The sequence below is a fragment of the Nicotiana tabacum genome, chromosome 4 (assembly GCF_000715075.1).
Source record: "Nicotiana tabacum cultivar K326 chromosome 4, ASM71507v2, whole genome shotgun sequence".
NCBI lineage: Eukaryota > Viridiplantae > Streptophyta > Magnoliopsida > Solanales > Solanaceae > Nicotiana > Nicotiana tabacum.
The window spans coordinates 38,970,443-38,981,917 of record NC_134083.1 but is presented as its reverse complement, the minus strand read 5'-3'; the positions used below and the strand labels follow the sequence as shown (position 1 = coordinate 38,981,917).

General features: G+C 33.7%; 2 protein-coding genes across 2 annotated transcripts; both read left to right on the top strand.

Annotated features, from left to right (window-relative positions):
- Positions 1-1,976: 1,976 nt before the first annotated feature.
- On the top strand, positions 1,977-5,365 carry LOC107777209 (histone deacetylase 6-like). Its single transcript, XM_016597195.2, has 5 exons — positions 1,977-2,683; positions 3,546-3,986; positions 4,097-4,239; positions 4,908-4,998; positions 5,089-5,365. Exons 1-5 carry the CDS (start codon positions 2,126-2,128, stop codon positions 5,158-5,160), a joined length of 1,305 nt encoding a protein of 434 aa, XP_016452681.2. The 5' UTR covers positions 1,977-2,125; the 3' UTR covers positions 5,161-5,365.
- Positions 5,366-7,897: 2,532 nt separating this feature from the next.
- LOC107777208 (histone deacetylase 6-like) lies at positions 7,898-8,627 on the top strand. The gene is made up of 2 exons (XM_016597194.2): positions 7,898-8,346; positions 8,540-8,627. Exons 1-2 carry the CDS (start codon positions 7,898-7,900, stop codon positions 8,625-8,627), a joined length of 537 nt encoding a protein of 178 aa, XP_016452680.2.
- Positions 8,628-11,475: the final 2,848 nt, after the last annotated feature.

The following is an 11,475-nucleotide window of genomic DNA, read 5'->3' as shown; positions in this document are numbered from 1 at the left end:
TGATATACATTTATTAGCCATTTGATGCCAATATCTATAACCAGGGCTTTTTTCTCCAAATTATGTGGGTACGTTATCGCACCGTGTCAAAATCTCTTAATAGACTGCGAAAAAAGAAAAATATGGATTGGGTGGAATATGCTAGTGATGCCTAACCAATAACCCGCGAGGCTTTTGAGTTACATATTTTTTTAAGCCAAGTCCACATGAATGTTAGGCCCTTTAGAAAAGAAGTTCTGAAAAGATATTCCAAATACTGAAAAACAGAGATTCAATTTTAAAAAGGAAAAACAATACCATCCAAGACACTATTATAGAGCTGTCATTATGGGTCTGGCCGGGTTAGCCCAACTCAATTCATATGGGCTTTAACAATTGATGGGTTGGGTTGGGCTAGCCACCACTTTAATGAGCCTTATAATTGTCAGCTCACCCCAGCCCTATGTGGGCCGCGTCCCCTACAGACCGGCCCATTATTTTTTAAAATATAATTTTATATTTTTTTTATAAACTTTAACCTAAAAAAAGATAAATATTTAAAAGTTAAAAAATATTTTATTGGAAAAAATTCGCAAAACTTAATAACTTTTTATGCTGTTCCAATATATCACAATAAATACTAAAAAAGTAAAAGACAGGCTATAGTTCATTACTAAAAGTCAAAACTCAAAATAAACCATTCAAGAGAACGTCCATGAATATCCAATACATCATCATCATCAAACACATTTGAATACGCTTGTGACAAGGTTGTCTTAACTCTTAACATCTTCACTTTTATCTATATCTACAATTCATATGCAATATTAATTAGTTAAATATTAATAATAAATAAATATTAAAAACTAATAATATTTAAATTCACATAAAAAAATATTACCAGTTTGAATTTGAAAAAAGCCGTATAGCCAATTTCGAGTAGTAACAAGTGTTTGGATATTTTCATGATAGATGCAACTTCTGTACTTTGTCAGAACATGCCCACCAATGCTAAATGTTGATTCCGATGCTTCAGTGGGAATAAGAATGCTAAGTACATCACGCACCATTAGTGGAAGGTCGGGATATTTTCTAGAATAGTCCTTCCAATACATGACAACATCATCTCTTGGAACTTCTCAAGATCAAACTTTGGTTTCTCTAAGTAAAGACCCAATTATGACTTTCCATCACTAGATACAGTATACCTTTTATATTTTATATATTTTAACTAATTATTTTTATTAAGCCCACGGGCTGGCCCAATCCAGCCTCAGTCAAGCCTCATGGGCCACGGGCTTGCTCGGGCCGGACTTAAAAATTTTGTTTTTAAATGGGCTCCAAAAATTTTAACCCAATCCTGCTAAATCACGGGCTAGACTGGGTTGGCCTAACGAGCCAAGCCCATGTTAACTGCTCTAACTATCATGGAGTTTCACTCGCGCAATTCGATTATTGTGGTTTCGAATTCTAGGACATTGTTATGAAATTTCACTTGCACCGTTTCGAACTCTAGGAATATATCTTGAAGCTCTTGCGATTATTTTTCAACTACTTTCCCTCAATTTAAGCTACGGCGAAAATTTCTACTTCTTTCATTGTTTTGTGTCATTATTTTTACATTTTAATTAAATAAAATTGTTTAATCCCTGTCCTTTAGAATAATGTAAAATCATTTTAATCTATTTTCATTAACAAAGTGATTTTTTATGTCATTTTTCATAATTTGACTCTCAAATCATCTTTTGAAAATATTGACCAACACAAATTATTTTCCAGATAATGAAAATAGTGTTTCCCAAAAATATTTGCCAAATACAAGCTACTCCTCCCTCTAAACTCAAAGTACTTATTTAAAAAATCCTTTTAATACAATTATATATTTCTCAAAATAAATAGGTAGAATCTTGGCCGAAAAGAATTCATAGTTCCTTTTCCAACTATAAAAAGGTTTTGGAGCTTTACCTTGCTTTTAAAAACTAACGAAAAGGCTTTACTAATTCCTTTTGGATTAGGTATGATTTCCAACTTATAAAAAGGTTTTGGAGCTTTACCTTGCTTTTAAAAACTTACAACGTATTTAGTTGCTCTTTTTGGTGAAAGTAACTGCAGTTATTTTGATAGGGAACGGACATAACAGTAGAGAATGGACTCTTCCATTTCAACAGTGGAGGGCGGCGCGTCGCTTCCTTCGACGGGGACTGACGCGACAAAGCGCCGTGTTACTTATTTCTACGACCCTTACATCGGCGACTATTACTACGGTCAAGGCCATCCAATGAAGCCTCACCGTATTCGCATTACCCAAAATCTTGTTTGCCACTACAAACTTCATCGCCGAATGGAGATCACTCGCCCGTTCCCGGCGAGTGCGGAGGATATTTGCTGGTTCCACTCGCCGGATTACGTGGACTTTCTCTCTTCCGTTTCACCGGAGACTCTTTACTATCAGACACATGACGACCACGACCTTAAACGCTTCAACCTCGGAGAGGATTGCCCTGTTTTTGATGGGCTTTTTGGTTTTTGTCAAGCTTCTGCCGGTGGTTCCATTGGCGCCGCCGTTAAGCTTAATCGACAAGATGCTGACATAGCCATCAATTGGGCTGGGGGATTGCACCATGCAAAGAGAAGCGGGGCCTCCGGATTTTGCTATGTTAATGATATTGTTCTTGGAATTCTTGAACTTCTCAAGGTCCACAAGGTAAATATACATCTCAGTTATACTCTGTTTTTCTTGTTTTATTTGTTTCTTTGCTCTCCCGAAAGTAAGCTCTTTTTATGGTCTTGTTTGTAGTGGTGGACCGTGGTATGTGAAAGGACAAGAACTTTTTCCTAATTTATACTTAAGAATTTAATGTGACACCCCATGTTTATGTTGAATATTGACTACATATTGTATGCTAGGCACTTTTATAGACACTAACTCAAGGTAGTTTGCTCTAAGGGGTGATGCCTTTTATTTATTCGTATTGTTGTTAAGACTGACTTGGATTGGCTTTGATGAATATTAATATAAGAAGTTTTGAATGTGCTTGTTCTTTTGAGTTTGTAAGGGGGATATGTTAATAATAAGTCTTGCGGATGTGTAAAAGGATTAAAGATAGTATTAAATTCAGTATAATGTTACAAATTGTTTTGTATTGTTGTCTATGAAGAAGTAATTACTATATTCTTTTCTGATAATTTTGTTGATTACCATTAGAGATAGGAGGTCTTTATGTAGGTCATACTTAATCGGATGGAGCGAGTAATTTGGAGGACAAAATCCTTATCCAATAGTATTTTAAAAAAAAAAATGGAACTTAGTTGATCACTCATTATCTCTCAAGATATTGAGGAATTTATCTCTGTGTATATTGTGGGAATATACTGGGTATGTTGTTGCTTTTGTATATTGATGAATTTATCTAATAGAATTCCAATAATTATTGTGTCAATTGTCTATAAGCATTGCTTGTAGGCCATAGCTGGATTGCATCTTTTGCTTCAATGGTTTGTTTTGCCAAAAGCGCAGCTTATTATAAAACTATTGTGCCTAACATGCTCGGTGTTGTTGTGTGCAGCGTGTACTGTATATTGATATTGATGTTCATCACGGAGATGGAGTTGAGGAGGCTTTTTACACCACAGATCGGGTTATGACAGTGTCTTTTCATAAGTTTGGGGACTTCTTTCCTGGTACGGGGCATATCAAAGACATTGGTGCAGGTTCTGGCAAGTACTATGCCTTAAACGCCCCTTTGAATGATGGAATTGATGATGAAAGTTTTCGTCGTCTATTCCGTCCCATAATCCAAAAAGTAATGGAGGTCTATCAACCTGAAGCTGTGGTTCTTCAATGTGGTGCTGATTCACTAGCTGGAGACAGGTTGGGCCTTTTCAACTTGTCTGTCAAAGGCCATGCTGATTGCCTTCGATTCCTCAGGTCTTTCAATATTCCTCTAATGGTATTGGGAGGTGGAGGTTACACAATTCGGAATGTTGCTCGGTGCTGGGCCTACGAGGTCTGTCTCTATCTCTATTTTGGTGCTTTTTCCTGTCTTTGGATTTTCACCTATTACTGTTTACTTGTCTTCTAAGTTGCGCTAAGATTGAACTTCTTTAATGTTTACAGACAGCAGTTGCAGTTGGAGTAGAGCTTGAGAATAAATTGCCTTACAATGACTATTACGAGTATTTCGGCCCAGATTATACTCTTCATGTTGAACCAATACCCATGGAGAATAAGAATTTGCCCCGGGATCTGGAGAAGATCAGGTAATTTGAAAATCATTCTTTTACGGCTTTGCCTCTTTTAAACTGTCGAAAAATACAATTCATTAATAGTATATGTTTGAAGCTGTATAGGGTAGGCAATTTTCCTTGTCTAATCAATTTGTGAAGCATCAGCCAGTGTGAGATCATGAACAAATCTTTGTTAACCTGCAATCAAAATGTAGAAATAATTTTGAGATATAGAGAACCCCTGGTGGTGGAGAATCCCTAATTTGTCTTATAAAGATAAATTATTAAGTGGAGGTCCAAATGGATTGCAATAAGGATTTATATTAACTTGAACTGGTTTGGAATTGAGTTGTTATTTTTGTTGTAAAAAATGTTAGCGTAGATATAGAAAAGTTCTTATCTTCCTTTTACAGCTATGTTGAATTGGTTTAATTAAAAATAAGCATTTGCAACCCTCACTGTCACACAATTTAACTCCACTAGAAGAATATCACTAGATTTTGTTTCACTTTTCTTCGTGATGTTCAACTCTCTTTGCTTTTCTGTTGCGTTGTTTGGAAATGGTATGCGGAGATATTCCCCTTTTCTTTTATCAATGTAGAATTTCTGCGTTTCCTCTTCATTCCAATTTTCTTACTCGTTTCCTTTATTTTTCAATTTAAGATGATGGGTATTTGACGTAAATGGTTGGTGGATTGCAGGAACATGTTGCTGGAACAACTCTCGCAATTACCCCATGTACCTAGTGTTCCATTTCAAATGATACCTTCCATTACAGAAGTTCCTGAAGAGGTTAGCTCTAGTTCATCTGCAAATTCATTTGATTTTCTATACTATATATGTTACCCGACCTGATCCCCGTTTAACTACTTCTGTATGCAGAGAGAGGAAGACATAGATCAAAGGCCAAAACCACGGATATGGATTAAAGAGGAATATGAGTCTTATTGCTGATTAAGATATGTGTACATTTGAAGTAGTGTCTTCAGTTTCATCTTTGATGTTCAATAGATTCTTGTATCATACATTTGAAGTAGTGTCTTCATCAGTTTCGCTAGAATATTTGATGTTCAATAGATTCTTGTATCATATTCTTTCTACATAATCGTTTAGTTGTATGTCATGTGTATATACATGCATGCGCACATTTTCTTTGCTATGGTCAATTTTTGCAGAATTTGTGTTTGAGTGGAAGTTAGATGGGCAAAGTGATACTAACAAGTGAAAAATGGGATTCTCCCTTAGAGAAAATGTCCAAAATCATCTTCTACATCTGAGGTTTTATTCAAGGGAACCGTCCGTATACCCCTTTAAAGAACCCTTAGCACTATATATTTTAATTATGAAATTACATGTAATACACATCAATTAATTATCCTACATACCCATCAAAGATAATAACTGTCCAATAAACTTGCCCCCTAAATTAAAGGAAACTATCTTGTATGAAACAAATACAATCAAAATCATATTCTTTCCGACCAAACTTTTACACGAAATGCTGATTGAATTTTTATCTTTTAAAATTATTTTTATATTGAATAAAATGTAGTGTAAATTTTTATTAATATTTAAGATTTAAAATTAATTAAATTTTGCTTATTAAATCTTTTTTTATTTGAACTACGTAGGAAATTCAAATATTTAGGACTTTAAAATGGATTATATATATATATAAAAAAATCTAAATTAATATGTATACACACACTTAGTGATTTCAATAACTTTTTATAGTAATTTATTCGTCCTATTAAGTTTTTATGTATTAGTAATATTTTCTTTGCTCACGCACATTTCGACAAAGTTATGTAATCATAATTTATTTTCAACAACTAAAACCTCATTATGTGGGTAACATTAAACCTCTGAAGGAAGATAAACTAAGAAGACATATGATTCAATTTTTTACTTTATTTTGTTTGATAAATCTTTAAAGAATAGTAATAAAAGCCTATATGTTTCAGAAAAAATGTTAAATACTAAATCTTCAAGGGCTATGTGTCTTTATGGAAAATTGAAAACTAAAAAAGAAGCACGATAACTTGTGAAATTAAACTGATAAAATTATAAAATAGGAACATAATTTAAGGTGAATTTATTGAATAATAATTGAGGACTTTTATGAAGAATGTTTTTTCTTTTATTGAGTTAGTTGTACAGGCGAAAACTTCATTTTATGTGTTTGACCTGGTCAATGGTGATAAAGCCTCTGATGGTTGTGACGTGTTGATATAACTCCAAAAGGCCGAGGTGAGACGTGAAAGACGAAGCGCTGTCGAGGTCAAAGTGGCTCAGCAGAGGACAAGGATGAGGACGAATATCCATCTTTAGTACAAAGTGATGATCAATTTTAGGATTTAGATCACCTAGAAAATATTCTATTGGATATTCCTTTCTATTGTACTATCTAGGGATTTGTGGCCCATGTGCTTTTATAAATAGAAAGAGTGGAGATGAGAAGATGAGAGGGGATTGGACATTTTGTAAAGAAATTCATCAACATTCTCTATACAAGATTCCTACTTTATTAAATAGAAACAAAGTTTGACTTTATATTTTTCTCATGTTATTCCTCTCTCCCGATCCAAGAAGGATTGGAATACACGATTATTTATCATCATCCATCATTTTCCAAAAAAGAATCTCATCCTTATCGGATGATCTTTGTCTCATTTACTATTTAGAAGCCATTTATTATTATTTATTGCTATCCTTTATACTTCTAGGTCTTTATTACTTCATTATTATCTAAAGTTGTCTTCTTTAGTATTGCACTTTAAAATACTTATCATAAAAACGTTAGATCTGTCCTTGAATATTGATTTGACTGTGATTAACCCCGATTTTCTAATAATTTAATTGTATAAAACCAAAACCTACTTTTGGGATCATACATTAGTTATATAGGATTAATATTCATCAATTTCAAAAGCTTACACTTTATTTATAAATTAAATATAATTTTAAAAATAAGATATAATTATCTTACAAAAATTGCTATTGAGATAGGATGCGCGTACTTAGTGTGTGTATATATTATGTATTTTCACAATTATATATTGTAAACATAAACAATTTAGTACAAATCCTACTCTAATTTCAAGACCATGAAACTTAAACAATTTTTACAAGAACATAAAATAGCAATAATTGAATTATGTTATTAGAAATATGTAAAATCTTTTTAGCAAAATTTGACCAAATACTAATTATTTTTCAATTATGGACAAAAGTATTTCTCACAATATATTTGACGGACCAAATACAAGATATCTTCTCTCAAGGTACTTATTTAAAAATTATTTTGATAAAAATGTTTCCCGGCTTTAGACACTTGGCGGAAAAGACTTAATAACTCCTTTCCAGTTTGTAGAATCATTTTCTTGTAAACTTTGTTCAACCATTTACTTTCATTTCCAACTATAAAATGGTTTGGAGCTTTACCTTACGCTTTTGAAAAGTTAGTACTACTTGGCAGCTGTTTTGGGTGTGATTGTGCAGAAATTTAGAAAGAAGAGCAGCTTTTTGAGAGTGAACGTACATAACAGTAGCGGCAGGCAATGGACTCTTCCACTTCAACCGTGGAGGGCGGCGCGTCGCTTCCTTCGACCGGTACCGACGCGACAAGCGCCGTGTTACTTATTTCTACGACCCTTACATCGGCGACTATTACTACGGCCGGGGCCATCCAATGAAGCCTCACCGTATTCGCCTTGCCCACACTCTTGCTTGCCACTATGATCTTGATCGGCGAATGGAGATCACTCGGCCGTTCCCGGCGACTTCGGAGGACATTCGGCGGTTCCACTCGCCGGAGTACGTTGACTTTCTCTCTTCCGTTTCACCCGAGACTCTTTACTACCAGACGCATGGTGCCCACGACCTTAAACGCTTCAACTTCGGAGAGGATTGCCCTGTTTTTTGTCAAGCGTCTGCCGGTGGATCCATTGGCGCCGCCGTTAAGCTTAATCGACAAGATGCTGACATAGCCATCGATTGGGCTGGTGGGTTGCGACATGCAAAGAGAAGCGGGACCTCCGGATTTTGCTATGTTAATGATACTGTTCTTGGAATTCTTGAACTTCTAAAGGTCCACAGGGTAAATACTCTTCTTCTGATGCTCTGTTTTTCTTACTACTCGTATTTTATTTGCTTATTTACGCGCACGAAAGTAAACTCTTTCATATTGGAGCATATATCTATGTGTACGGTGAATATTTTGTACCTTCTTGGGTATTCTTTTGGGCATCGCTGATGTACTCCGTTTCTGGGTGTAGCGGAGTCGGTGCAATGGTATAGCCCCTCTAATTATGTGTTTGATATGTTATGGCAGTTACTGCTATTTTGTGTATATTCGTGGTGTTGATATTAGGATAGCTTTGGGATATTTTAACTGCGTTGCTGAAAAATCTGAAATGTAACAGAAGTATTTTATTTCTGAAAAGTCAAGCTGTCTGAATTTATGTGTAATTGAAAATTGTTGCTTACTTGATCCTGTGAGTATTTCGAAATTTTATTAGTTCTTCTTGGTGATGGTAAATCTCCCAGAAGGAATGTTTATTGTAATGAAGATTCCAGTCGTTGTTAGGCATAAATTTAGCTCACTGAAGAGAGAGTTTGGAATGAATCACTGCTTATGGTTTGGCTAAAAAAGGTCCAGAGAAAATTGATGTTATGTAATCTGCCTCCCCTTGGATTGAATGTAAATATGGTTTTCGGTCAAAGATCTTCAAAGTTCCTTTGGTTCATGCAATTCTAGTTATGGAGTTACCATTTTAGTATTTCAATATTTAAATTTCTTCCTACCTTGAAGCTGTCTAAGAAGTCAAAAGTCCTTTTAATTTTGTTGTTAGTATGAAGATAAGCTCTCCGCTAAATAATGGCCTTAGCAGGTCAGAACATTTTCCCTTGGGAAACATCAGGCATCAAGTATGTCGTAGTATTCTGTAATATTATCATATATCTCCTGTATGATAGTGTATATGAGAGGAAAATCACTTTTTCTTAATTTATGTTAATGAATTTAATGTGACACCCCATGTTTATGTTGATTATTGATTGCATATTGGATGCTTGGTATAGGATATTCCTTGTGTTTTATGTACTACTTTTCTGTTAACCTTTCGGGAAGCAAAAAGAGAAGATTGATTAGAGGTGTGCCTGAGGCACATAGGCATGGCAAGTCGGGCCTTTATTCATGGTGGTACATCGCAGGGATATTATCATTGGAGTATAACCTAAATTGGCTGTGCAATGTACTGAAGGCTAGGCACTATTGAAGACACTAAATCAAGGTAGTTTGCTCTAAGGTGTGAGGCCTTAGCATTGTTGTTGAGGCTGACTTGGGTTGGCTTTGATGAATATAAAGAGGAAATTTTGAATGTGCTTCAATCTTTTGAGTTTGTAAAGGATATGTCAATAATAAGTCTTGAGGAAGTGTCAAAGGATTAAAGATAGTATTAAATTCAGTATAATGTTACAGATTGTTTTGTGGTGTTGTCTATAAAAGAAGTAATTACTCTATTCTTTGCTCATATTTTGTTGATTACCATTACAGATGAGGGGTCTTTATTTAGCTCGATCTTTAATTGGATGGAGCAGTAATTTGGAGGACAAAATACGTATTTGCTATTTTTTTAAGAACTGGAACTTAGCTTATCACTCATTATTTCTGTAATTATGGAGGACTCATTTGCATCCCCTGGATGCTTAATGAAAGCTAACTTTATGTGATCTTAATTTTTCTTTTGTAATTATTGAGGAACTTAGCTTATAGACAATTGTTGTATCAACTGTGTATAAGTGTGCTTGTAGGCCATATCTGGAAAGCATCATTTTCTTTAATGGTCTCCTTTGCCAAACACTACTAGAAATAACGTGATTTCCGTCCAAGGGTTTCCGATCGAAATCGGTCGGAAAAAAATCCGACCGAAATAAGAGTATTTGGTAGCAATTTTCGACCGAAATCGGTCGGAAATTGGTCAAATATTTGGTTATACTTGTATATAATGTACAAAAATAATTATTTATTAAAATTTTTCCAATTTTCCGATCGAATTCGGTCGGAAATTGGTCAAATATTTGGTTATACTTGTATATAATGTACAAAAATAATTATTTATTAAAACTTTTCCAACTTTCTGACCGATTTCGGTCGGAAATTGGTCAAATATTTGGTCATGCGTGTATATAATGTACAAAAATAATTATTTATTAAAAGTTTTCCAAATTTTCAACCGGAATCCGTCGTCCCGCCCAAGACAATTGATTTTTAATATAACAAAAATTATATATATTTAATTAACCAACCAAAATAAGTTATAATTAAATATTTTCGACCGACTTCGGTCGGAAAAACGATTTTAAGATAATTAAAATATAAATTTAATAATATTACCGTGTGTGTAAATAATAAATAGCTTTTAAATAAACAATACTTAATATATATATATATATATATATATATATATATATATATATATATATATATATATATATATATATATATATATATATATATATATGTGTGTGTGTGTGTGTGTGTGTGTGTGTGTGTGTGTGTGTGTGTGTGTGTGTGTGTGTGTGTGTGTGTGTGTGTGTGTATAAATATATATATATATATATATATATATATATATATATATATATAGACATCTTAATATAGCTAATGTTATATCGAATATAGCTTATATACTATACACTTAGTATATATATTATACTATACTATATATTTGTGTGTGAATATTATATATATATATATATATATATATATATATATATATATATATATATATATATATATATATATATAGAGAGAGAGAGAGAGAGAGAGAGAGATCTTAATATAGCTAATGTTATATCGAATATAGCTTATATACTATACACTTAGTATATATATTATACTATACTATATATACAACAACAACAACAACAACAATCCAGTGAAATCCCACTAGTGAGGTTTGGGAGGGTAGTGTGTACGCAGACCTTTCCCTACCCCGAACTATACTATATATACATCTAATATACTATACTATACTATACTATACTCTCTCTCTCTCTCTCTCTATATATATATATATAAACATCTTAATATAGCTAATGTTATGTCACGCCCCAAAATTCTCTCCTTCGGACCGTGATAGCGCCTAACATTTCACTTGCTAGGCAAGCCAACGTTAGAATAATATTAACCAATTTTTAAATTATTAATTATCAAGGAAACAAAGCGGAAGCAAAGTTTAAAATATGGTGAAATAATCCATAAAA

Excerpts from the sequence above, each read along its gene's own strand:
- LOC107777208 (XM_016597194.2), top strand. The coding sequence starts at position 7,898 with ATGAAGCCTCACCGTATTCGCCTTGCCCACACTCTTGCTTGCCACTAT. Across the intron at positions 8,347-8,539 it reads CTCTGTTTTTCTTACTACTC|TTACTGCTATTTTGTGTATA; the intron begins GTATTTTATTTG and ends ATGTTATGGCAG.
- LOC107777209 (XM_016597195.2), top strand. The coding sequence starts at position 2,126 with ATGGACTCTTCCATTTCAACAGTGGAGGGCGGCGCGTCGCTTCCTTCG. Across the intron at positions 4,240-4,907 it reads CGGGATCTGGAGAAGATCAG|GAACATGTTGCTGGAACAAC; the intron begins GTAATTTGAAAA and ends GGTGGATTGCAG. Across the intron at positions 4,999-5,088 it reads TTACAGAAGTTCCTGAAGAG|AGAGAGGAAGACATAGATCA; the intron begins GTTAGCTCTAGT and ends TTCTGTATGCAG.